At 35.2% G+C, this 27,196-nt stretch overlaps 1 protein-coding gene across 1 annotated transcript in view; it reads right to left on the bottom strand.

Moving 5' to 3' along the window:
• nrp2a (neuropilin 2a) overlaps positions 1 to 27,196 on the bottom strand; it is an 83,189-nt gene that overhangs the window by 16,313 nt on the left and 39,680 nt on the right. The window contains 8 exon segments of the mRNA XM_051890620.1: positions 1,098 to 1,277; positions 1,279 to 1,358; positions 6,126 to 6,287; positions 6,727 to 6,810; positions 14,386 to 14,530; positions 15,649 to 15,998; positions 16,839 to 16,983; positions 26,555 to 26,710. Coding sequence (XP_051746580.1) covers positions 1,098 to 1,277; positions 1,279 to 1,358; positions 6,126 to 6,287; positions 6,727 to 6,810; positions 14,386 to 14,530; positions 15,649 to 15,998; positions 16,839 to 16,983; positions 26,555 to 26,710 — 1,302 coding nt within the window.

The following is a 27,196-nucleotide window of genomic DNA, read 5'->3' as shown; positions in this document are numbered from 1 at the left end:
TTTGGTCCTTTAGCTCGTCCTAGGTCAACATGTCATTCGGTAACGTTAGGCAGTTTTGATTTATATGATGTTCAATGTTGATGATCGCATTATTTTACATATGCATCTGCTTACATATGATATCGCTTGTTTCTGCTTCTTCTTTGCCTGTGTTTTGATCAGGAGATTCAGTACTCTTTCAGAAGATGCATAATAGCGCCCCCTACCGTATAACAGTGAAAACACAGAAAGCCGGAAAATTCCGTCAGTGGCGGGGAAAGAGTTAATTACATTTTTGGGGGTGAATTTCACTAAAATATCAAAAGAAATAAGAAAGTATGATTTGAATAAAGCAAAATCTATTGTGGGCATGACAATTTTTGAAATGTGACATTTTATTATACTTTTTAATAATTTTCCTTTCCATTATAAACCCATGTTATTCTCATCAGATCCTCATTTTTTGACTGTATTGTAGTTAGGGTTGCAAAGGGGCTGAACATTTCTGTTAAATTTCCAGAAACTTTCCAAAAGTTTCCAAAAATTTCCCAAAAATCCTGGAAAGTTTCCAAAAATAAAACCTAATTGTAGTGTTAAAAATATAGTGCCATTATTTGATTTTTTAAATTGTTACAATTTACAATTTAATTAATTTACCCTTGCAATTTAATCTATCTATTTTTTAATAAATTTTTTGCATCACAATAATGCACAAATTAGACTTTAAAAAAGACTTTTGGGTCAAAATAGACAAAATACACTTTTTCTTTTGAATTTGGGGTCAAATGTGTGGGACTCATTCGACTAATCTCAAATTTTGAACACTACTATTATAATTATTTCATTTTCTCAAGATCAAAAACAGATTTTCTTTGTGATCTCAACAGAAGTTATTTTGTTTATGACAAAGTTAAAGAAAGAAAACAAGACCGTCTTTAGAAAATGACAGAAATGTGTAATAATGCCTTTCAAGATCAATGATCTCCAAAATTACCATGCTTGACAGCCCTAATTGTACAGCCTTTTTGAAAAGATTTATCAACACTATTAACCAAACATTGCAGTTTTAAATGTATTTGACTGTTTTTTGACTGTATTTGAATGTCTAATCTGCCTACCTGAAATTCATTTGGAGATCGAGGTATGATGGTCCGTCCTTCTTTCCAGATGGGCTCCTGGTCTCCACGGAGGGACCAGAGGAGGGTTTCCTCTTGGTGTTTGTTCTGCAGCAGGACCCTCAGGGTTGCCTGATCCTCCAGCTGATAGGAGAAGATCAGGCAGAGAGGCCCGGTGTCAGGGATCCACACTGGGACTGAACAGTCTGGCTTTCTGACCCTGCGTCTCAGGACTGGCCTCAATGTACAGGTAGTTTCCCAAACCTGTGAGAGATCAAACATAATACAGTGTGTCATATCACCTGTCCATGTCTGCATCTGTCTAATCTGATTCGTTTCTACCAAGTGACAGATGAAAACCTTGCAGCCTTTTGGTTAGTTACATGTAATCTTGTTTATTCCTTACTGGGCAAGTGATATAAAGTGATCGAGTCTCTTCAGAAAATTTGGACTAAACCGCTTTGGATTAGTTTTACGATCTTCATGAACTTTTTGAAGCGCCAAAGTGGTAGATGCGTAGCTGTCAATGGAGGGATAGAAATCTCTCAGATTTCATCAAAAAGATCTTCATCTGTGCTCTGAAGATGAACGAAAGTCTTACGGACGACATGAGGGTGAGTAAAAGATGACAGAATTTTCATTTTTGGGTGAACTATCCCTTTAAGCACATGACATTTTAACAGTCTGGTTTGTGTCACTTTGGATCCAACCTATCAAACAGCCGGTGAGCACTTCCTGAACCCAAACTGTGATTTTGAGCAACATGATTCGCCTAAACATCACGCTGTGTGATTATACGGAAAAGTCAAGTGTGTCACTGTGGGAAAAGTCAAGCACCTCGTCACTAGTATTAGTGTCTTTCGTGAGCGACGGTAGCCCACTAGGCTTTACTGTAGGCACTTTAGGTGACGGCAGGTGTCTGTTTGCTAAGCCGAGAGTGAAAGAGCGTTAAGTGGGAGCATGGCACGACCCCTACAGTGAAGAAAGAGTGGCGAGACAGGTGCGCACTCTTTTATCTCTCTGTATATTTGTGAATAATTTTTCCAGACGTTTCAAGGTCAAAAAGACAGCTCATGTGGTGGCGGTCGGCATCTCTCTGAGTGATCCGATTGGACGGGGAGGAGACATGTGACCTATTGGAGTCTTAAACATTTTGAGAACTGTCAAAAACCGCCTATAACACCTTGCAGCTGTCGGCACGGCTTGTTAAGTCTTTCAGAGAGAGCATTTAAAATATTCCAAGGCAATGAATTTAAAATAGGTTTAGGATAACAATCCCCTTAACTTCACTGGGAATGCATATATAAGGAGATGTGAAGGGGGGAATAGTGAATATCTTTTATTTATGTGAAATAAAAAAAAAATCCCCTTTTTGATCGTAAGTACTATATTTATAAGGGGAAACGAATAATGATTTCTTGAAAGAGGCTCTAAGTACATGGAAGTCTATGCAAAAATCTGCCTGGAAGGCAGGTGAAGGACTGGAATACATGGTGGGAAATGCAGTTTTTCCACAAGAATCTGCACCTCTGAAGTCAATTAAAGATTTAACCCTTTGCCACACGACAGCTGAAAAAACTGAAATAAGGGATTTTTGAACTTCCAGAAAGGAGTTCTGGGAAATTGCAATGCTTCTGACTTTTTAAAGGTTTTTGGAACAAAATAAATTATTAAAACAATATTGCTTAGCAAATCACATATATTATATTAAATATAATATAATGATTATATTAAATATATAATGTATCATTATATTAAATATAATATAATGATATATTATATTTAATATAATATAATGATATATACTATTCAAAAGTTTGGGGTCAGTAGTTTGTTTTGTTTTTTGTTTTTTTAAAGAAATTAATACTTTTATTCATCAAGGATGCATTACATTAATCAAAAGTAACAGTAGTCATTTATGTTCTTTTGTCTACAAAAATCTTAAGCAGCACAACTGTTTTCAACATTGATAATAATAAATGTTTTTTTGAGCAGCAAATATTAGAATGTTTTCTGAAGGATCATGTGACACTGAAGACTGGAGTAATGATGCTGAAAATTCAGCTTTCATCACAGGAATAAATTACATTAATACATTTTGAAATATACACTCTAAACCCAACAACCCAAGTTGGGTTAAATATGGTCAAACCCAGCAATTGGGTTGTTTTAACCCAGCGGTTGGGTTAAATGTTTGACCAACCTGCTGGGTAGTTTTATTTAACCCAACTATTGATTAAAAATTACTATATGGCTGGCTTAAAATGAACCCAAAATAGGTTGGAAATTAAAAATCAGACACATAATTACTAGAGCCAATAGTTATAATCAAATGGTGTACATTTATTAATAAGCGATTTAATAAATGTTTATTATTTAATCATTATTCATTAAACATATTAATAAATGTTAATTTATTAATGTTAACTTTGCCTTCATTTTAAGCAAGCAATATAGTAATTTTTAAACAATAGCTGAGTTCAATAAAAATAAATAAAATGTTTGACCCAACCTGCTGGGTTAAAACAACCCAATCGCTGGGTTTGTCCATATTTAACCGAACTTGGGTTATTTTTAACCCAGCATTTTTTAGAGTGTATTAAAATAGAAAACATTTGAACGGTAGTGTATAATTGAAAATATACAGAAAATTTCAAATCAGTAGCATGAATGCAAACGTATGAAACTAATTGTTTAATCTCTAAAATCTGACAGAATGAGCCACATTTGAAGCTGTTGTAAAACAGCCAACATATGCAAACCAGTGACCTCAAATCAACTGAATTCTTTATTAATGTTTGGCAGCCACAGACAGCCTATGGTTAGGCTATAGTACTAGGCGGGAGAATTATTTATTGTGTTTACTGTTAATAATTAATGTAATTATTTAGTGAACATTGGTGTCTCCGTCATAATGCTGTTGCTGAGCAATATGTCACTCGACACCCAGCATTACAGTGATTTTACAGTCAACACCTGACTCAAACATGGTGAAATCACTGTAACACAAGCCCTCGAGTGGCATATTGCTAACATGAAATGGCAACCCATTTTACTTCCGTAAGCTGATGTATAATTCATCATAATTTCTTTCTTTCACAATCGTTCACAACCAGAACATGAGGGTGTATTAAGACAGTAAATATGGTAATTTTTGCTTTCTTATTGACAAACATGTAGTAATCTGCGGCTCACTGGTTCCCAGCTCTCAATCAAACAGTGATTGTTTCGGCATTCCAAGATTATTTCTGTCTTCACTGCCATGCTTTGTTCCTGGTGTACGCTTCTAATTGCGATGTGTCATGGGATAGAAATAAAGGGAGTGTGACAGTGTTCGGGAGGGAGAAAGGAGGAGAGAAAGCATGCCGAGCATTCATCCTGTTTTCCTCTTCTAGATCTCATGGCAGTGTCTGACATGTGGAAAGCAGACCGCCGTGTACAGAGGGAATGAGGTCACAGGAGTTTACGAGAGCACGTACTGGGGATAGAAAGGGGAAAGGCTGTTCTGGGAACAGTCCAGGTGCTTGTCTTTGGCGTGAGGCATAAAAAAGTTAATAGGAAACTGATTTGGAAACAGAATGAAGTCATAATACAAAGAAAAAGGGGCAAAATAGCCTGCTGAGTTTACACTGGCATCAATTTCTATGTGGACCCAGGCTGGTTTATTCTGGTTGGTACATGTCTGGTGCAAGCCTAGATGTTCACTGCCAAAACTGGCAACATGATCTTTTATGGAAAAGCTCACTGTAAAACCCGATAAATTACGGTAACTCAAACCATTTGAGGAAACCGATTGCCTTAAACCATTTAAGTTTTAAAACCAATAAGTATGAGTACTGTAAACTCATATACATTAAGTTACATTCACGTATATTTTAGTGTTGATTTAGTCAATCATTAATCTAACTAAGTTTTAACAACTATATAGCTACTTAAATGGTTTAAGGAAACCAAGTGCCTTAAATGGTTTAAGTTCATCAAACTCAAAGTAATAAAGTCACATAAGACTAAGCAAAAACTATCATTGGTGCAAAGCAATGATGACAGAACAGGAGATCAAAGCTATAAAAGCTTAACCTACGCTATAAAAATGTAATTTCTCGGAAAGCATTGTTTAAAAGAAATTAGAAACCATGAAATAAGTTCAAATTTCTTTTAAATATGTTGTGGTCAGCCATAAATGTAAACTACTAGATTAATGATTTAAATTACAGAAATTAATTTAGAGTTAAAATATCATATTATTTCTAGTAACTTATTCCGATTGAGTTCTACTTACTATAATTCGTTTTTGAGTTCACAAAACAAATATTTGTTAAGTTGAATCAACTTTTTAAAAAGTTTAAGTAAAATGAACTTATTTTATTTAGCGATTTACACTGTTAGGTTTTACAGAACATGGCAGTAAAGCTTGTAAAACTAGTTAGGAAGACTGGTGAAGAAAATTTCAAAACAGTAAATTAAAGATAATTAAAATTAATATATAATAAAATGTAAAAATGAGAAATATCATTATAAATTATTATAAAAATTTTATTATAAAATATAATTTATATTTTATAAGTTTATATATTTTATATATGGTTTATTTTATTAAAAAAATTATACTATATTATATTTATTTTATAGTATATTTTATTTAAACATTATAGTATATATTTGTATATAATGACGCTAAGTTTTTGTCAATGCAAATTATATTTCTTATCAGTATAAAATATTATAAAAATCAAATCACAAAATATATTAATATACACTATATAATAAAGAAACAAAAAGTATAAATTATGATTTATTTAAATATTACATATTTTTGTATAATGACAACAAACTGTAAATTAACTGTTGTCCCATCATATAATGTAATTCATATAACTTCATATAACTTAACTTAATGTAATGTAATATAATATAATATTTGTTTGTTTTGTAAACGTAGTGTGTTTCTAAGCACGAACACAGCCGAGAGCCTACAGGCATGACAACCTCTCTATGCATATGAATGTGTGTATGTGTGTGTGTGATACTCACTGTTTGAGCCCACGGAGAGATCTTGACTTTGACCCAAGGCGGTGCTTTTGCTGGAGCTGTGTAGCGCCCAGCTGAGGTCAGAATCCGGGTCAAGGGTCCAACCACACAATCCTTGCTCAAAATCACACAGTCCTTTGTGAGACGGCAGGGCAGCGCTGGTAACTGACGGAGAGAATACATCAATACATCCGCATTAATATTCATCAATGCTGGCAAAACATTGGACGGCTAACAGCACTTTAAGCTAAACTGAGCTCTGACCTTTGACTTCAGCTGCATCAATGTTCAAAAATAAAGAAATGACAACAATTCTGCCAAAACAATCCACTGAAAATCATGATAGTGTTGCTTATGTTAAAGGGAAATTATATTTATTGAATTAAAAAGTGGTGTGAGTGTGCTTACGGGTCATATTCATATATTTATGCCGTTGTGATGTATTCAATCAGGGATCAAACTTCACTTAAAGCAACATTTCGTGACTTACTGGTATCCTGCTCCCATTTCACATATGCATGCAACAACAACCCAAAATGTGGCTGATTTCTAGAGGTTTAGGGTGTTTGAGTAATCATGTATTGTGAGTAAAAAAACTACTAACCTGGACTGGGTTTCTGTGTTGTGGTGGTTTCTACAGAGGAAGGTTGAGTTGGTTTGGATGTCTCTACAGCTGGTGTGGAGGTTTCTGCGGATGGAAACATAATTAACAATCTTATCTTAACCCAGACCAGAATGCATTTCCATTAAAACAAATCTCTTTTCTTTCCATTTCAAATGAGATTCCCTTTCATTTTAATTATGCAGCCAGCCATGAGTCAGATATTCATAAATTAAATCATAAAGCTCCAAACTCAGAATTTATGTCAGCGCAGAGGGGTATATAAACTATGTGCACAGTATGCAATACTGTGCAAAACTATCATTTTGTCCCCGTATCGCCTGCAGGTCTTTACATCTGTCTTAAATAATGACATCAGACTGATGGATGGCGTTGCTGTAGGGAGAAAAAACAGACAAACCATGGGGTGTTGAATGAAAACAACACATGTATACATACATGCATACTAATATATAGGACCACAAATCCATTATGCTAACAAAAAAAAAGTATCACCAGTTTTTAGCTGTTCAAAAAAATGGTACTGTAAAATAATGAACAGTAAAACATACAGGCACCAAAATGTCCCCTATAATGTCTGAAATGTTTTCAACATTAAAACAAGAACAATATATGAGAATATATATATATATATACTGTATATTAGGGGTGTAACAGTACATGTATTCATCGCGAACTATCACGGTACGGGCGTCACGGTTTGGTTCATACAGTCAGACGACGAATACAGTCAGTCACAAGTGATCCACACTCCAGTCCAGAAGGGGGCGCGCGCAGTAATGCAACGCTGTTTGCTAACCGCCACAACAGGAAAAAGCGCAGAAGAAGAACATGCATAGATATGTTTACGTGTAATCTCTCAACCAGTGTTTCAACCGTGGAAAGACATCAATAAAACAGCTTGAGAATAATATCTTACGCAGCATTACATTTACCTCAGGTAAGTCATTTAGTGTCCGCAGCATGTTAGTTCACTAGAGAAATGAACTCTAGAGGGGAGCATTTCACTGAATATATGCACTATATTAGCTTATATATTCATTATATTTACTTTACCTGTTAGTAATGTCTTAATTATTTAAATTATATTTAAATAAATGTGTCATTAAAACAAGTTATGACAGTAACTGTGTAAATGATCATATTTCAAAAAATGAATTGGAGTAGAAAAATAATTGAAAAATAATTTCATGAACCATCATGTTTGTGTATTGTTACACCCCTAATATATATAAATCTATCTAGTGGGTAGAAAATAGTTTAGCAATCTTGTAAAACTGCCTAGGAAACAAATAAACTGCATTAAATGAAAATGTTTTAGACTTAAATAAGAACAGAAGTCCATCTAGTATATGAACTGAACGGTCACTCACACAGTAGTATCTGCAAAGGAAGTGAATCGGTGCATACATTAATATTTTGAATTCATAAAAGGTGAGCCACAGCTGGTGATATTTGTCACTGTAATGCCATGGCCTTTTCTGAAGCAATTAGCCAGCTAATACCACTTCCTCTGCCCTATTGCTAACGGCCTCCCTCTCTACGCCATCCTCTTTCCCTCGATCATTCTTTCATATGCCTCCACACCTGCAGTCTGTGTCCATTTGTTTTTCTTTGTCTTCTGATTCAATTAGTACAGGGATGACGGATAAATATCATCACCTGCGCGGGACTGTGCTCTTGCGATGTGCAAACACTCTCCGTGCCGTGAAGATGTTCTGTCAGGGTTTAAAGGTCGCTGTGTGTCACGGTGTAATGATTTTGACCTTTCAGAGATGTGACAGTCGTGTCAGCACAACATACAAGACAAATACAGGGAACGCCGTCACACAAAGCGCTGTACTTCTACCGTCACATTACAAGGCTGTTCTAAGAGGTAGGAGCATAATTATGCATCCTTCTACAATCTTCAACAGCTCTGTATGCAGCTTTCAGGGCAGTGTAAGAATGCTCTGTGATGGGCTCACTAAAAAGTTTGAACCAAGATGGTGGATGAGTCAATAAAAAATTAATAAAAAAAAATATCAATACAAATATGTTATGACTTTGCATAAAGAGTAAGATGTGCATGGCAGTGTTATTTTAATATTATTTATATAATATTATGATATTTATAAATATTTTGAATTAACTTATTTTCACATTTTCAGTTTTCATTTTAATTTAAGTTTTGGTGACGTTTTTTTGTCATTTTTCTATATACTGTATATATTTCTATTTAGCTTAAATTTATTTTTATTATTTTATTATTTTAAGTTTAAGGTTTTTTTTTTTATCTAGTGTTTATATTTTATTAAAATAAAATATAAATATTAGGTGAAAAACTTAAACTTAAAAATCTACCTTCAGTTTTCTTAAAAAAACAAACAAACTTCCATTTCAATAACTATCCATTTCAATAGTTTGCATTTTAGTTAACGATAACTATGGAAGCTTGTTTCTGCCACAAAAATAAATAAATAAAAAAGGTAATTGCGACATTTGCGAGAAAAAAGTCAGAATTGACTTTAGTCAGAATTGCGAGATATAGTCATAATTCTGACTTTTTTCTCGCAGTTGTGAGTTTTTATCATGCAATTCTGACTTGAGTTTATATCTCGCAATTTTGAGAAAAAAAGTCAGAATTGCAAGATATAGTCGTGATTCTGACTTTTTTCTTACAATTCTGACTATATCACACAATTCTGACTTTATAACTCGCAATTCTGACTTTATATCACACAATTCTGACTTTATAACTCGCAATTCTGACTTTATATCACACAATTCTGACTTTATATCTCACAATTCTGACTTTATATCACACAATTCTGACTTTATATCTCACAATTCTGACTTTATAACTCGCAATTCTGACTTTATATCACAAAATTCTGACTTTATATCTCACAATTCTGACTTTATATCACACAATTCTGACTTTATATCACACAATTCTGACTTTATATCACACAATTCTGACTTTATATCTCACAATTCTGACTTTATATCACACAATTCTGACTATATCTCACAATTCTGACTTTATATCACACAATTCTGACTTTATATCTCACAATTCTGACTTTATAACTCGCAATTCTGACTTTATATCACACAATTCTGACTTTATATCTCACAATTCTGACTTTATATCACACAATTCTGACTTTATATCTCACAATTCTGACTTTATATCACACAATTCTGACTTTATATCTCACAATTCTGACTTTATAACTCGCAATTCTGACTTTATATCTCACAATTCTGACTTTATATCACACAATTCTGACTTTATATCACACAATTCTGACTTTATATCTCACAATTCTGACTTTATATCACAAAATTCTGACTTTATATCACACAATTCTGACTTTATATCTCACAATTCTGACTTTATATCACACAATTCTGACTTTATATCTCACAATTCTGACTTCTTAACTCACAATTCTGACTTTATAACTCGCAATTCTGACTTTATATCACACAATTCTGACTTTATATCTCACAATTCTGACTTTATATCTCACAATTCTGACTTTATAACTCGCAATTCTGACTTTATAACTCGCAATTCTGACTTTATATCACACAATTCTGACTTTATATCACACAATTCTGACTTTATAACTCGCAATTCTGACTTTATATCACACAATTCTGACTTTATAACTCGCAATTGAGTTTATATCTTGCAATTCTGATAAAAAAAAAATTTTGTTTCTTGGCGGAAACAAGCTTCCATAGATAACAACACTGGTGCATGAATAATTTTCATATGGCAGAATTTTCTTTTTCGTCCTTTAATGCCAAATTAGTTAAATGTGTTAACTATGCTAAATTTAGTAGCCTTTAACATATTTTAAATTTCAAAACATGCTAATGTTTGTGATCCAAAAATTACCCTTGAATTTATTTATTCATTTTTCTTAATGTAGGGTAAATTCAGGTGGATTGGGACACTTTTTCCCAAGTCATCTCAATGGCAAAAACTGTCAAAATCACCATGAATTCACCCCTACTAAACACTGTAAGAAAAAAAATCTGTAGAAAAAAAACAGGACATTATACATTAAGTTTACAGACATTTCCTTTAACTCTAAAACTAAACACAAGGCAATGAGTAGGTCAAAATATGGGTAAAACACCTGTGAAAATCAATACAGAAAACTCCTTCATATTAACACCGTACGTCAGGAAATATTTTCATAGACTTTTCTTAGAGTGAAGGTTATTGCTGTTTCAAAATGGCTGTATATGTTATCCGTCTTTTTAAACCGTACGTGTAACTGTACACCTCACCGCAGGCTGCAGTTTCCTTAATGTGATTAAGACTAGCGGGAAGATCATTGCCTTTCGTGTGTGTGTGTGTGTGTGTGTGTGTGTGTGTGTGTGTGTGTGTGTGTGTGTGTGTGTGTCTGAGTGTGTTGGAAGTAATGGGAAGTAAGGCGAAGAAATGAAAGCGTATTATTGATAGCTGTAATCTGTCTTCCATCCATTCAGTTCTGCTCCCCCTCTCTCAGCTCATATCCCATCATTCTCTTCTCTCTCTCTACTCTTGTCCTGTCATTTCTGCTTTCATCAAATTCTCACCCTTCCTTAAGGAAAACTGTCACATCATTCTCCAAAGAACCTGATTCAGCAAAAAAATAATAAATCAATAATGAAAAATAGATATATAAATAAATAAATAAAATACCCTCAATTATGCATAAAGCTTTTCTGCATATTTCAGCCTGCTAACCAGAGCTCGGCAGGGCTGCCGAGAGCAGTAGTGCATGCTGGGAAAATAAAACAGCTGCCATTAGGGCCCCATAATTCACCTGGGACTCATGCAGTGTACTATATATTATATGCATTAGATTGTTTCATGATGACCACAGCACACAAAGCCTGAGGACATGAGAATATGATGACAGACACATGGCTGAGATAAAATACAAAAAGATGGATTAATTATCTCATTTTATCAAACTTGACACTATTCTGATAAACCCAAGAAATAAGTTCAAATTCAACTTCATATACATTTTATGAAGAACAAGGCAACCACTCAGAACACTGTAGCAATTACTTCTGGGAGATTTGTTTTTTCACATGTACATACTAAGTAACCCAGTGTGGGCAGGTATATGTTTGCATACACTACAACAGCTGTTCTGTGGGACGAACATGTAGAACATATGAGTGTGTGTGTGACTGTGTGACACTGTGCGTGTGTGTGTGTGTGTGTGTGTGTGTGTGTGTGTGTGTGTGTGTGTGTGTGTGTGTGTGGGAGAGAGAACATGGGAAAGAGAGTTACGTGGTCTCTGATGAGAAACAGAAAGAGGAGGAGAAGTGATGAGAGCAGGACCAGAAGAAAAACATTTACACAGGCAAGAACACTCCCTGAAAACAAATGGTGGGAACAGAGAGAGAGAAAGTGAGAGAGAGAGAGACTGATTGGAAAACAAAGTTAGAGCTAGAGAGAAAGGGTGTGCTTCATAAAGGGACAGTTCACCCAAAACTTATCTATCTATCTATCTAGAGATCGATCCATCCATCTATCCATCTATCTATCTATCTAGAGATCCATCCATCCATCCATCATTTATCTATCTATCTATCTATCTATCTATCTATATAGAGATCCATCCATCCATCCATCATCTATCTATCTATCTATCTATCTAGAGATCGATCCATCCATCTATCCATCTATCTATCTATCTAGAGATCCATCCATCCATCTATCTATCTATCTATCTATCTATCTAGAGATCCATTCATCCATCCATCTATCTATCTATCTATCTATCTATCTATCTATCTATCTAGAGATCCATCCATCCATCCATCAATCCATCCATCTATCTATCTAGAGATCCATCCATCCATCTATCCATCTATCTATCTATCTAGAGATCCATCCATCCATCTATCTATTCATCTATCTATCTATCTATCTAGAGATCCATCCATCCATCCATCCATCCATCCATCCATCCATCTATCCATCTATCTATCCATCCATTTATCCATCCATCCATCCATCCATCTATCTAGAGATCGATCCATCATCTATCTAGAGATCCATCCATCCATCCATCCATCAATCCATTCATCTATCTATCTATCTATCTATCTATCTATCTATCTATCTATCTATCTATCTATCTATCTATCCATCCATCCATCCATCCATCTATCCATCCATGCATCCATCCATCCATCCATCTATCTATCTATCTATAGAGAATAACCATCTGATACCATCACTGAATCTTAGCACCGCCACAGTACATTTATGTAATTGTGAGGGTTTCTAAATTTGCAATGCTGATCAATCAATCCATGCTGAAGGTCTCTAGAACTTTGAGCATTTGGTTTTCACACCTAAAAGTAGAGCATACCGTACATTTGCATACACACACACACACACACACACACACACACACACACACACTCAATCAGATGTATCTCCAGCAGCTCTATGATAAATTATACAACATAGAGGATAATTGGCACAGGGGGTAGCTGTCTGATTATAGCAGAGCTGCGTGAGTGCGTTTGTGTGTGTCTTTCATGTTTATAATATTGTAGACATGGGAATTGTGTATTCGTGCAGGTTGACGCTCTATAGCAAGTCTGGTCAGATAAGCACAAACAATCCCTAAAAATCGATCATAATAACATTAACACGCAGTTGCTCCCACAGCAAGCTAATCTCTTTAATTTCTCATTTGTGTCTCCTAGAAAGGAATCAGATTAAATGGAGAGATTTTTGTCCTGAGAAAAAGATCCCAGCAATCTCACGTGTCTCTTCAAACATTTTAAGACGAGATCTCAGATTGTGCTGAAATCTCAATATGAACTCAGCCATTTCTTAGAATACCAATTAATACATAGCACTTCAGATCATTGCTATTTGATTAAAAAACATCTAAAACAAGGTTGATGCTTAAATGAGTTAGAATGTCCCAAACATACACTACCGTTCAAAAGTTTGGGGTCAGAAAGTTTTTTGTTATTTTTAATGAAGTTTTATTCAGCAAGGATGTATTAAATTGATCAAAAGAAAAACATTTATAATGTTACAAAATTCTGTTTAAAATAAATGTTCTTTTGAACTGTCTATTCATCAAAAGCAGCACAGCTGTTTTCAACAATGATAATAAATGTTTCTTAAGCAGCAAATCATCATATTAGAATGATTTCTGAAGGGTCATGTGACACTGAAGACTGGAGTAATGATGCTGAAAATTCAACTTTGTTCACAGGAATAAATTACATTTTAAAATATATTCAAATAGAAACAGTGAACGGTAGCATACACAGCACACAAGCAACTGAGACGTCACACTAAAGCTTCTACCTTACAAAATTCATCCAGCCTTCGCCAATTTTAAATTGGTTGTTTTCTCTCATCCACTTCTCTTAGAGAGAATCACTGTTTCTACGTTTCTATTTTCTCTTCTCTCTTTTTTTTTACTTCTCCCCACCATAAATGAAAAGAAAAAAATTGTTCAGGCTGCAATAGGGTTCAGCTGACGATGCGTTTCTGGGCAGCAGCTCAGTGTCAGTTGTAGTTTCACCCTACAACAGGAACTGCCCAATCAACAACAAGTAATTTAGCTTATGATTTCACAACAGTGGTGTATCTGAGGGCCCTACCTGGCAGGTTGCAGCCCAGGACTTCCATTCTCATTCCGATCCCTGCCGGAGACCAGCGCTCTGGATAGATGCGGATGAACTGTGCCGGCAGCTCCTCAAAACGTCTCAGCTCCGGGGTGTCATAATGTGTGTTTCCCTCAAAAATCTATGGAAAAAAAAGAGACTACTCATACACAAACTTACTGAATTTAGACATTGAATCACAGGTGATGTTTAAACTTTTTAGTAAAAGAATTTGGATAGTGCATTTAGTTGGAACCCCTGAAGTGGCCCATTTGTGTTGATTCCCTACTGGAAAATCCCAGAAAATGCTTGCAAGGTTTTTAGCTGGTCATGTATGATGATTAGTTGAACCAAGTTCATCTTAGAAAAGCAACAAACCACTTACACTACTGTTCAAATGTTTGGGGTCAGTAAGTGAAATATTATTACATTCTAAAAAATGCTGGGTTAAAAACAACCCAAGTTGGGTTGAAAATGGACAAACCCAGCGACTGGGTTGTTTTAACCCAGCGGTTGGGTAGTTTTATTTAACTCTACTACTGTTTAAAAATTACTGTATTGCTTGCTTAAAATGAACCCAAAGTATGTTGGAAATTAACATTTATTATTATGTTTAATAAATGAACACTTATTATAATAAGTTTCATGAATAATAATTAAACAATAAACATTTATTAAATTGCTTATTAATAAAAATTGACCTTTTGATTATTATTGTTGCCTCTAGTAATTATGTGTCTGATTTTTAATTTCCAACCTATTTTGGGTTCATTTTAAGCCAGAAATATAGTCATTTTTAAACAATTGTTGAGTTAAATAACACTGCCCAGCAGGTTGGGTCAAACATAAGTTCATTTATTAAACATATTAATAAATGTCAATTTCCAACCTAATTTGGGTTCATTTTAAGTGAGCAGTAAAGTAATTTAAAACAATAAAACAGTAATTTTAAAAACAATAGTTGAGTTAAATAAAACTACCCAGCACATTGGGCAAACATTTAACCCAACCACTGGGTTAAAACAACCCAACCGCTGGGTTTGTTCATTTTTAAACCAACTTGGTTTATTTCTTTTAATTTCTTAGTGACACCAAACCTTTGAATGGTAGTGTATGTTCCAGAACTATGGTAAAACAATGACTTGTTTTTTCCAGCAGAGTCTTTTAGGTCTTGTTGTGCTGTGGATGATCACGCTCCATAATGAGAGCTAAACATTCTGCTTATGTTTATATTATGCTACCTATAGACAAATGAAATACCTTGGGCATGCTAGTCTTGCTATCCATTACAAAGTTCCAGTCTTTCCCATTCAGGCTGTGTGCTAGGCGATACTTCCGTACGAAAGCCCGGTTCTCTGAGCTGGTTCCTCCCTCCCCGCTACGCGCTCCTTGGGTTATCACTCCTCGCACCGTCTTGGGTGTCCCGAGGTCCACCTGGAGCCATTCTTCTCCAGCTATAGGCTGGGCAGGGCCGGGAAACCATCCTGATCTACTGGCCACCAGACGTGCCGCTCCAGGGACCCAGTGAAGGTCCCTCACTGAGGAGGCTGAGATCTGGGAATCAGGGAGGAGCCCGGACAGCATTCCCTGGAGCTCTGAACAAGGAGCATCTGAGACGAAATAGAATGAGAGAGATGTACACACCGACTGCAGCCTTCAAATGTTGATATCCAAAGTGTCTTACAATACACTTATTACAGTTTTACCGGGAAATTTGAAGTTAAAGAATAGTTAACCTTATTAAGCCTACACTCTAATAATGCTGGGTTTGTTTTTTGTCTTTTATATTGTTAGAAATTCTTGTTTATATTGTTAGAAAGTCTTTTATATTGTTAGAAATATTTCAAGATGAAGGAACATATTCCTTTTGAGGAATGTTTATTTGTACATCTCTCAATCATCACTGTATTGAACTGACTAATATGTTGCATTGCATTTTAAAAACTACAGAGATTTGATCATAAAACTAAGCATTTAAATATCATCTTAAGACATATTATTGGCAGATATAGAGTAGCAGCTGATTTTTTTATATGCATTTTATGCAAGTAGTCTGCTATAATTTCATAAAGATCTCACTGATTTACATTACAAGCTATCAGAATTGCATCAGACATTTTTGTCCATATAAACATCAGCAAGTGCACCAAGTTGCATATTTTTGCTCAGTTTGGGTGCCTGAATAAAATTGAGCTGTTTTTCACTCAGGTATGAGCTCACTATATCAAACTATGTGAGCCATAAAAGCCTGATGTATCAAATATCACACTCAACATAATAAACATATGCAAAGCTTTATAACTGAATGTACACAAACACAAATCAGATTTGAGATCTTCAACAGAGGGGAATTTTTTTTCCACAAACAGACGATAGTTATCATATAATGACCTCAGAAAATTGCATTGAATGGTAAAATGAAAAGAAACAATGTGAGTCTAAACACTCACCTGTAATCTGGCAACCATAAAGCTCAAAGCGTAGTGCAATGCCGTTATTCCACGACTGTGGTCGAATACGAACAAAGCGGGCCAGAACGGGCTGAGGAATACGATTTAAAACCACCTCAGATGGGTCAGTGTTGGCATGGAAAATCTGCAAAAGAAAGAAAACACACAACACAGATTACACTTGTTGCAAAGTATCATCCAGTCAATTCATTGAGTTCTTCCCAAAGGAAACGTTCTCTCATGATACTCCCATCTTATATTTTGGTTTGATAGCCATTAAGAATTAAAGGGGTCCTTGATTATGATTTCCATTTTTTATTTTTTTTTTTTAACTTTAGTTAGTGTGTAATGTTGCAGTTTGAGCATAAACAACATCTGCAAAGTTACAACGCTCAAAGTTCAATGCAAAGGGAGATATTTTCTTTTACAGAAACATGCTAGTCGATGAGTTGAATCAACTCCACAGTAACTACATAAATGTATCCACTAAACATTCAGAAACGTCCAGATGCATTCTAGAAGTTGTAACTTCTTAGTGTCGACTCCGGTTTGAACAATGTAAGGCTGAACACCATTACTAACAATCCTCATTTTGGCTGCGTGAGATTCTCCAGCTTTGTTGTTGTTCAGCAACCGAAACGCGAGCTGTTAAAGCTCTGCCCTCTTCTGGAAAAGGGCCCTGGAGCAGCAGCTCATTTGCATTTAAAGGGACACACACAAAAATGGCGTGTTTTTGCTCACACCCAAATAGGGGCAAATTTGACAAGCTATAATAAATGATCTGTGGGGTATTTTGAGCTCAAACTTCACAGACAAATTCTGGGGAAAGGGGGCATAATAGGTCCCCTTTAACTAAAACACATTCTCTCGTTCACATACCTCAGAACCACAAGAGATCCTACAACTTCTCTGTAAAGTGTGATAAAGACTAGATTAGACTGAATACCAATGAAAAATCACTATAGATAAGAGATGAACTTCCCATGTAGAGTCAAATGGTTGACAGATAACTGAAATGTAAACCCACAGGACCTCAAAATTAGGAAAACAGAAGACGTGCAGTGAGTGAGCTTGAGGTTACATAACAGGTATTACAACAGATCTATCAAAGCTAGAGGATAAGAATTATGGCTGCCTAGAGGCACGTAAACAATGTTTCTAAAGCTACTGAAAGTAGCACTGCATAATCTTCACAAAGATTTATACAACAGTCCCAATAAACCAGTTGTTGAAGAGTAACTTGCATTTTAGACACAGTATTGACAGTCACTTTGTCTGTTTTTGTCCCGCCACCAATGAAACTAGCTCTAAACAAAGCCATGGCAGAATTAGCTGTCGCACATCTTCGAGCAACACACAGCAGCAGCAATTCTGAATGAATCAATGATTCAGATAATTGAATTCGGAACTGCATACTAGCATACTACTCTTACTGTTTCTGCCATAGAAAGATATGGTAAACGAAGTACAAGTAGTATACTAGTATGCATTACTGAATTCAGCGTGTCGCTTGTTTTGTAATGAATCAGTGTTTTGAATGAATCCTATGAGCAAATTCTTCAATGACTCACTTCACACGCTTAGTTTCTGAATGTTTTTGAACTAATCGAATGAACGAATAATTAAATATTTTAATGACTCACTCATAAAGACGGTCCCTTTGAACAAATCGGATGATCGAATAATTCAAAGACCCATTCATAAGGGTCCTGAATGAATCAGTGTTTTTGAATGAATTGGTTGAATGAATGACTCGACTTCATAAAGCTGACCAGATTCATAAAGCCAGCGGCTGCGTCCGAAATTCCCTACTATATAGTAGGCAAAAAACAGTATGTGACAAAAGGCAGTACTTATAAAAGAGTAGGCAAAAAGTACCCGGATGACCTACTGCTTCCGGTGAGATTCTGAAGTTTGCATACGATGGGCACTTTAATATCCCGTGAAGCCACGGGAGAGGATTTGTAGATGGCGGTGAAGCGATGCAACTGATGCTGGTAGGTCACATGACAATGATAACATGGCAAATGAAGTACGTCCGGATTACATTCATACTACACACATTCATACTATATAGAACGTACTTTTTAGCACTCGCAAAGTAAGTACATACTCAAGATAGTATGCGATTTCGGAGACAGCCATCGACTTAACAGATGACTGGATTGATAAGACCAGTTACGTGTTTTATTCATGAGTGAATCACTGTTTTGAACAAACCGGTCAAGTAAATGATTCAATGACTCAGTCATAAAGACGGCTGTCCCAACTTATACTATGTTCTTAAAACAGGTACTGATTTTGTGAAGAAAAAGTACTTTAGAGGATGTAGCAGAAGAGTAGGCAAGCTTTGGGAAATACTAATATATTAACTAATAATAACTGTGCCTTTAACGGATTATTTGGCACATAGTTGATTGCATCCTCTCACCGTTTAAACTGCCCTGCCTATCATCTTGTCACAGTTAAAATCCTGTGTGTGTGTATATATATATATATATATATATATATATACACACATTATATATATATATATATATATATATATATATATATATACACATATATATATATATACATATATATATATATATATACATACAGAGGAGATTGGAACTTAACACATGACCTCCCACACACACTCGTCCGTGTTCTTCCATCCATGTGGGAGGTTTAGCGATGGATGTGTCTTAGCCAACCGAAAACATTCCTCACCTGAGATGAAGTGTAACATAGGCCAAGATGGGCTGTAAGGGCTTTCAAAAGCGAACACACACACACAAACACACACACACACACACACACACACACAAGTATCCTGGCTCACTTACAAAGCTGTGACTATGACCGACACCAGTGATGCAGTGAAACGGGCTGATTAAGTCAAGTGGCACTAGAAAAAGTAGTGGATTAGACGAAGACAAACAAAGAGTCTTTTGAGCTCGTTTTCACCACAGTTAAATTTCCCCCTGTTCCTTTTTCCTCAAGGCCTAAACCTCATTCATCCCCATTGTTCACCTCATCCTCTCCATCCAGTGGCCATAAGTCACGTCCCATCGAGAGTTACGGGCTCTGGGCAGAGTAATCCATATGGAAGAATCCCTTTTCTGTGCTCTATGCTCAAGGCTACAAATACTCTGTGTGAGTGAGTGTGTGTGTATTCCCAGCAGGGGAATTCGGCACACTCACAAAGGACCACACTCATAATGCTTCAATGATGCAGTGGCAGAAGGATGGAGAGGTGGGGGAAGGTTTTCTCGAACCCTTTTTTTAAATGCTGATCTCGAGTGTGTTGTGGCTGCTGAAGCCAGACAGACAAGACAGCTGACTAGACGGATGACCCCTTTCCAGATGCTGGAATAAGACGCATTCAGCCATCCAACTCCATGGCAAAACATCGTGGCAGCTCCGCAAGAGTTCACGGATAACGATGGAAGAGAAGACAGAGGTTAAACGAAAGAGACGGGAGGAGGAGCTCAGGGTCTGAGAGATGATAACATAGACCAATCAACAAGACGAAAAAATCATGGGGAAGAAAATATCATAGATACCAGGACAATTGGGAATATATGAGAAAGAAGGACTGGCCCATAGTCAGAGTAAATGGCATATTGGTTGAGTGGGACAGAATTACAGTTCATTCACTGGGACTCATTCCTTTCTGTATAAATTTTCCATATAACAACACTGATAAAAATAGGTTTACTTTGAAGCTATTTTTCAAAGATCTTTTACTATCTTTAAAAATTGCTAATAAATTTCACAAATAATTACAAAGAAAAGGCAAGTAGCACATTTTGAAGTAGATAGACTAGCATTTTCTTTAAAACATACTTCAATAATCTTTTACAGCTTTGAAAAATCATTTTGACAGAGTAAATTACATTAATAACATATCAAATGTATTTGTAAATCATTCATAAAACCATTGTAAATTTGTAAATTTCAGTGTAAATTATTTGTAAAACCATTTTTACGTACATTTAGGTGACACATTGCATTGTAAATTGCTTGTAAATCCGTTCTTACGTAAATTTACGTAAAACAAATTTGCATGAAAATCATTTTAAAAAATGTACACTATATGTGCAATTTCTGTGTATACAATTTGTAATAATTTCTACACAAAAAAAATATAATGAATTTATACAAAAACCATTCATGTGTAACTCCTATGCAATTAATTTCTGTGTAAAGTGTGCATAAAACCATTTTTACATTAATTTACATAACACATTTCTGTGCAAATTATTCGTAAAACCATTTGCATGTACATTTTTGCGTTTAATGAATGTAGCGCTTATTTTTTTTTGTACCTGCAGTGTAAAAAAATATTTTCATAATTTGTTATCACAACATTTTTTCTTTTGTCAAATCAAGATAATTAATGTAGTTCAGATAACATAATATTTTGAGTTTCTGTTGATTAAATCAATTGCCTTCATTGTATTAACTCAAATTTTTAATTTCAATGAACTCAGGTAACTTACTTTTTTAAGTTAAACCAACAATTCTTTTTTTTTTTTTTTTTTACAGTGTGGGAATCATTGTGTTGTAAAAACACTGAAATTATGTAGTTGCACACATTTTCACAAAAAAAATGGCTGGTGAAAATTAAACATAACCTAGATTTGTAACCTCAAGATAGTCCAACATGAAAAAAACGTAATTCCTTTTTCCACCAGTCTTGCTGTTTTGTTCATCAAATGGCATCTACTAAGATATATTAGACACAAGAAAATACTAAATACGTAGATCAAACACAAGACATAAGGAAAAGAAATATGGTACAGTTTAAAAGCAGTCAAGAGGTCGAATTGCTTATGGTTAATGCATTCAGGTTTTCTTCACCTGCTAAGATCAAAGATTCCATCAGTGGTTCAGCGGCGATCTTTGACCCCTGTCAATAAGCCTAGTTACACAGTTCAAAGGTTAATTAAGATCATAAAGAGGTCTGAGCAACATGTGATGTCTGACCAAGTCAGCTTGAATAATGACTGTTTCCTGTACAAATCAATCGAAGACTATTTCTCTTTGTTGATAATGGGAGATATTTCCTATAGGACTGGCCTTTAGAATAACAAGCAGATGGATGGCTTGAGTGTTTGCTAAGAAAAGTTTGCGCAATTTAATACAACACACAAATAACCAGTAAACGATTAGTACTAAACCATAAAGACGTGTTTCAAATTGAAATGACACTGCATAAGCAAATTACAGATAACCTATAGAGCTATAAGCCGTTTAAGCTTTAAGCCATTCAAAGTGGTAAACAAGACCAAAATCTGCCTGACAACAAGAGAGTTGGTGGCGGGGCGGCCCACGGCGGGATGGTTCCACCCATCCAGTTAAAGTAGAACACTAGCTAGGGATACTAAATAATTAAACCTGCCATGTTGTGAGTCTACGAGTGATAGATCATGAAATTATAAAGACTTTTTCCACTGTCCCTCCAATGCTAGGAGATGAAACCCTGCGTGAGTCCGTCTCCACCCCTGGGCCGGTCAGAACAGACATCCTATGCAGACTGCTAGGGGACAAAAGGTCTCGAGGTGTTTAAGTATTGATGAAAGTCGTGAAAGAGCACGTCTGGCCAAAGACAGGAGGAAATGTGTGTTTTGCTATAAAATACCCAACTTCTGATGTCTGGTGCCAAACCTTTTCAGAGTAATTCTCGGATTTTATCATTTACATTAGAATTCTTATGACATAAAAAATGAAAATAAATAAATAAACAAACAAATAAACTAATAACGGCAATATTGTTTATTAATACTCATATTAATTCAATGATTCCCTTTTTTTGTTGAATGCCTTTGACCTAAATTATTTATTTAGAGTGCCTGAAGATGTAAATAAATTTTTTAACAAATAAAAAACTAAGTAAAAATGAAATGTCTTCCTTTCAATAAAAATAATTAATAATATATTTAATATATTTAATGTCAAATAAATACAATAAAATCAATAGCAATAGTCCAATAGTCCAAAACAGATTGAATAAATTGAATAAATCTAAATACAAATATTTAGTTTTCAATAAATATAATGATACATTTAATGTCAAATAAATAATAAATAATTATAATAAATAATAATAAATTGCAAATAAAATAGTCTAAAAAAAAGTTGTCTGAACAAACAAACAAACGAATAAACAAACAGCCAAAATAAAAAAATAAAAAATAAAAAAAAGTCTTAACTTGATTAACCAGCTATACCAGAAATAATACGTTGGACAACCAGCTAAACCAGCACCACACCAGCACTAACCAGCAAAACCACTAAAATGGACATTTCTGCTAAGGTGAGTCTTTTCAGCAGGCTTTCGTCAAATCAAATCTATCTTTCCTTTCTTTGTCCACCTGTTTTCTCTCACTCTTCTCTAGATGAAGATGTTGACAGTAGAAGCTGGTTCCGGTTGGCGGCTCACCAGCCTAAAGCATCGTCTTGAAGAGCAGGAAAACAGACAGTTGTGTGTGTGTGTGTGTGTGTGTGTGTGTGTGTGTGTGTGTGTGTGTGTGTGAGAGAGAGAGAGAGAGAGAGAGAGAGAGAGAGAGAGAGAGAGAGAGAGAGAGAGAGAGAGAGAGAATGAAATGCACTCACTACTAAACAATACCTGCTCCCCCTCCAGTGAGCATTCTCTCAATGGGGGAAAGAAATGACAAGACTCCCCCCTTAAACCCAATTTCTTCTCATCTTTTCGTTTCCCATCTTCCTTCATCTTTGTGTCTCTCATTCCATCCTTTTCAACTCTCCCAGTCGTCACTTCTCTGTCACAGGTGGTGAACGCAGAGGCTAAATGGCTTTATATGCTATATTCATCATGTATCAAGTGAGCGTGTGACAGATTTATTACTTGCTGTCCACAAGGGATTTATAGGAATTTCAATAATAAACAGTATACGTTGCAATTTTTCATGCTTGAGGAACCTTTTTGCCATTTATTGATGCATCTATGCAAAAAGTGGTACAGTATATTGAATATTCATGAAATATGTGAGATGAGATTACTGTATAAAATCAAATTAAGCAAAAAAAAAAAAAGTGAATAAGGTATAAGGTTACAGTTATTCATTGCGTCATGACTGGCAAGTACAAGAAGCATCTCTGTTTCAAACGTCAGCAGCAAAAATGAATCAGTGAATCAGTTCAAACTGTCTAAGTGAATCAATTCAAAATTCCTTTAGATCTCACATTAAAACAATAGCTGTTCAGCTAAAATGATGATTTCTCTGATTAAATTTTTTTAAAATATGTATTGAATATCATGAAAAGGGTGGAAAATATCATAATATTATTATTATTATTTTTAAATCTCCAGCCCTAGTGTACACTTGTGAGTCTACATGGCTCAGGTACGCTTGATAAAATAAAATATTTAGAAAAGTATTAAAAAAAAAATAATGAGAAAAATATATAGCTCAAAAGATATATTGAATACTTCCACAATGATTTTGGAATGTAGAACATTGCTATATTAAATAATAAGTAACATCATGAATATATAAGAAATTTATGTATGAAATTTATTCATACATTTATATAAATTTATTAGATTTCAAATTTAGTACCTAGTAGGGGTTTGCTTTGTTTAATATTCAGACTACCCTCTATCTGTGCGCCAAATCTCATCATTTTGAAGCAAGCGGTTATATGGGCTGCCTAAATATACTGTAAATTCCAGCCTTTTGACAATATTTCAATATAAACTGAATATTGTCAAAAGTCTGAAAACATCAAAACATCATCAAGGCTCTTTCAAGGCTGAAAAACATAAAAAAAACATCAAATTTACCAACCATCATTACTCATAAATTGGTCTTCATGTTCAGAATGATAAACAATGATAAACAATGATAAACAATTCAGTAACCAGTATACAAACAAACTAGTTTAACTATTTACATCCCACCCCCTAAAAATAACTGTGGTTTGGGACCAGAACTATGTTCGGAGCTCTAATCCCAGACATGTCTGCAGGTCAATACTACTTTCATGTGCAACTTATTCCCAAACAGGAGACTAATCTTTTAATCAAAAGCAGATCCACTAAAAAGATGACCAAAAGGTTAATCCTAGCACTTTTATTACACGGCGCCCCTCGGCGTAACATAGAGTTAAAATGCATAAGCATCTTTCCGAGGCTCTGATTAAACTGTGGCCAACGCGGTTACAGTGGGATTAGTTGTCACGAAATGAGAAAGACGAACTTTCAAGCAGTGGACAGCGTCAAAACAAACAGAGATTAGGATGTCATTGGGCAGGCGGGGTAAATGAAGCGACGGCGGTTGATTGATGCTTTAATTACTAGCTGCGCTAATGCTAACCAAACAAAAGCATTTCTGTCGGGTTTGCTCAGTTGTGTCCTCATCATAATTTGACTTTGCCGCAATAATCTTCACAACCCAAATGCTCTATATCCGTCTTAAATATATTTTTTGATGGAGTTACTGAGGGTTGTCCAAAGCTCCGTGATTGAATTTGGGAAATTCCTGCCTTCTTCAAATTCCTGCAGTCTTAATAGGATCAGTCTAGAAAGGAAAAATGATTTGAAACACAGTCTTTACTGGTCTTCAAATGGGTCAAAATCACGAGACCAATCCCTGAATTCCGATAACGTATGAACACGTATAAGCGTATCCCACGCAGGGCCAGGTGTGACCGGTCACGCAGGTGTGTTTACGGCAGGTAGCTCACAGGCATTAGGAACGGCCAGAGAGATAAGGGCGCATAAAGGGTCGCATTGTTCGCAACCACCAGATAACCATCTCTCAACTTATTCCCATGTCACTTTCTCTTTTTAGACCAACAAAGTTCACCTGGAACTAGAGTTACTTCTTTCTGCAGATGCTCAGCTGCCTCCTACAGCAGTTTACATTCATTCATTTCAATAGATTTGTGCTAAAACAGAATATTTAACCACTGATTCCATTAGAACAAAGAATATATCCATTTAAGTACACATTTTTAGTGAAAACAAATGATAGATTTGGGAAGGCATTGTGGTTAAAATCTTTTAGTGTAATATATAGTTAAAGGTCTTGGTCCACAAAATCATAGTTCTTTTTATGTGGATTGTTGGGTTTGTGTTTATGTGACCTGGCTGGATTCACAAAACTTTCTTAAGTTTCTAAATTTGGTCACACTTTAGTTTAGGGTCCAATTCTCACTATTAACTATGATTTTTGCCTCAATAAACCCCAAATTACTGCTTATTAATAGTTAGTAAGGTAGTTGTTAAGTTTAGGTATTGTGTAGGATTAAGGGATGTAGAATATGATCATGCAGAATAAGGCATTAATATGTGCTTTATAAGTACTAATAAACAGACAATATCCTAGTAATATGCATGCTAATAAGCAACTAGTTAATAGTGAGAACTGGACCCTAAACTAAAGTGTTACCCTAAATTATAACCTGCAAACCTGTACACTTGGCATGCTTTTAATTCCTTTTTTTTTTCTGTACATTAATCATCATAAATTAGATATCATATACCTATTTTTGTGAAATCAGCTTCAAAATTGGAACACAATTTAGTTAGACAGTTTGATTATCTAACAATTTTAGTCCAAATTATTTTGTAAAATATATTTTGTGTAGAATAAAATGTTTAGTTTCTTTACAGATTTTCGTGAATCCAGCCCCTGTTCATTAGGTATTTTGCCACTTGTAAACACAGAGAGTACACAAATGTATCATATGATCCTTGCCTTATGGTTTTTGCCATGCCGATACATCATCCAGTCCTCTCCATTAGTGCTGACTTCTAGTTTGAAGGTGGTGACGTAGTAGGACTTAAGGGTCTCCTTGGAGATGGCTCCTTGGGTAGCGATCCCGGTCAGAACCTTGAGGAATTGAAGATCCACCTGGGAAAGGAAGGTGATTGATGAAAGCGGGAAATAGGGAGGGATAACAATGCCCAACAGATCGGACCAAATTTAGTTTCTTTCGACAGCCGATCAATGAAGATTTCTGATGTGAGTAATGAACAGTTCCTTTGCAGTTTATAAATACATCTTGAACACGTATTGAGAGGATGTGGAGGACAAGTTTTTTCTTCCTAGTGATGCCAAATCTGTGACTGGAAAAAAACAAGGGTGCTATTTTAAAGAATAAGCTACTCAACTGTGATTTTACCACGGTAAACCATTACAATTTAGCATGATAAACAGGATAATCACCTTAACAACAACATCCTAGACTCATGGAAGTGACTTTTACATGGCAATATAAAAAATGTGTTGTTTTTTAAACGGCGACAACTGCAAATAAAAAAAAATAATTACATTTACTGCAAATTTAAAAAAAAAAAAAAAAAAAAGACATTTATTTATGCAAATAAACAATGATAA

The sequence above is a fragment of the Ctenopharyngodon idella genome, chromosome 1, assembly GCF_019924925.1.
Source record: "Ctenopharyngodon idella isolate HZGC_01 chromosome 1, HZGC01, whole genome shotgun sequence".
NCBI lineage: Eukaryota > Metazoa > Chordata > Actinopteri > Cypriniformes > Xenocyprididae > Ctenopharyngodon > Ctenopharyngodon idella.
This window is presented reverse-complemented; position numbering and strand designations above follow the sequence as displayed.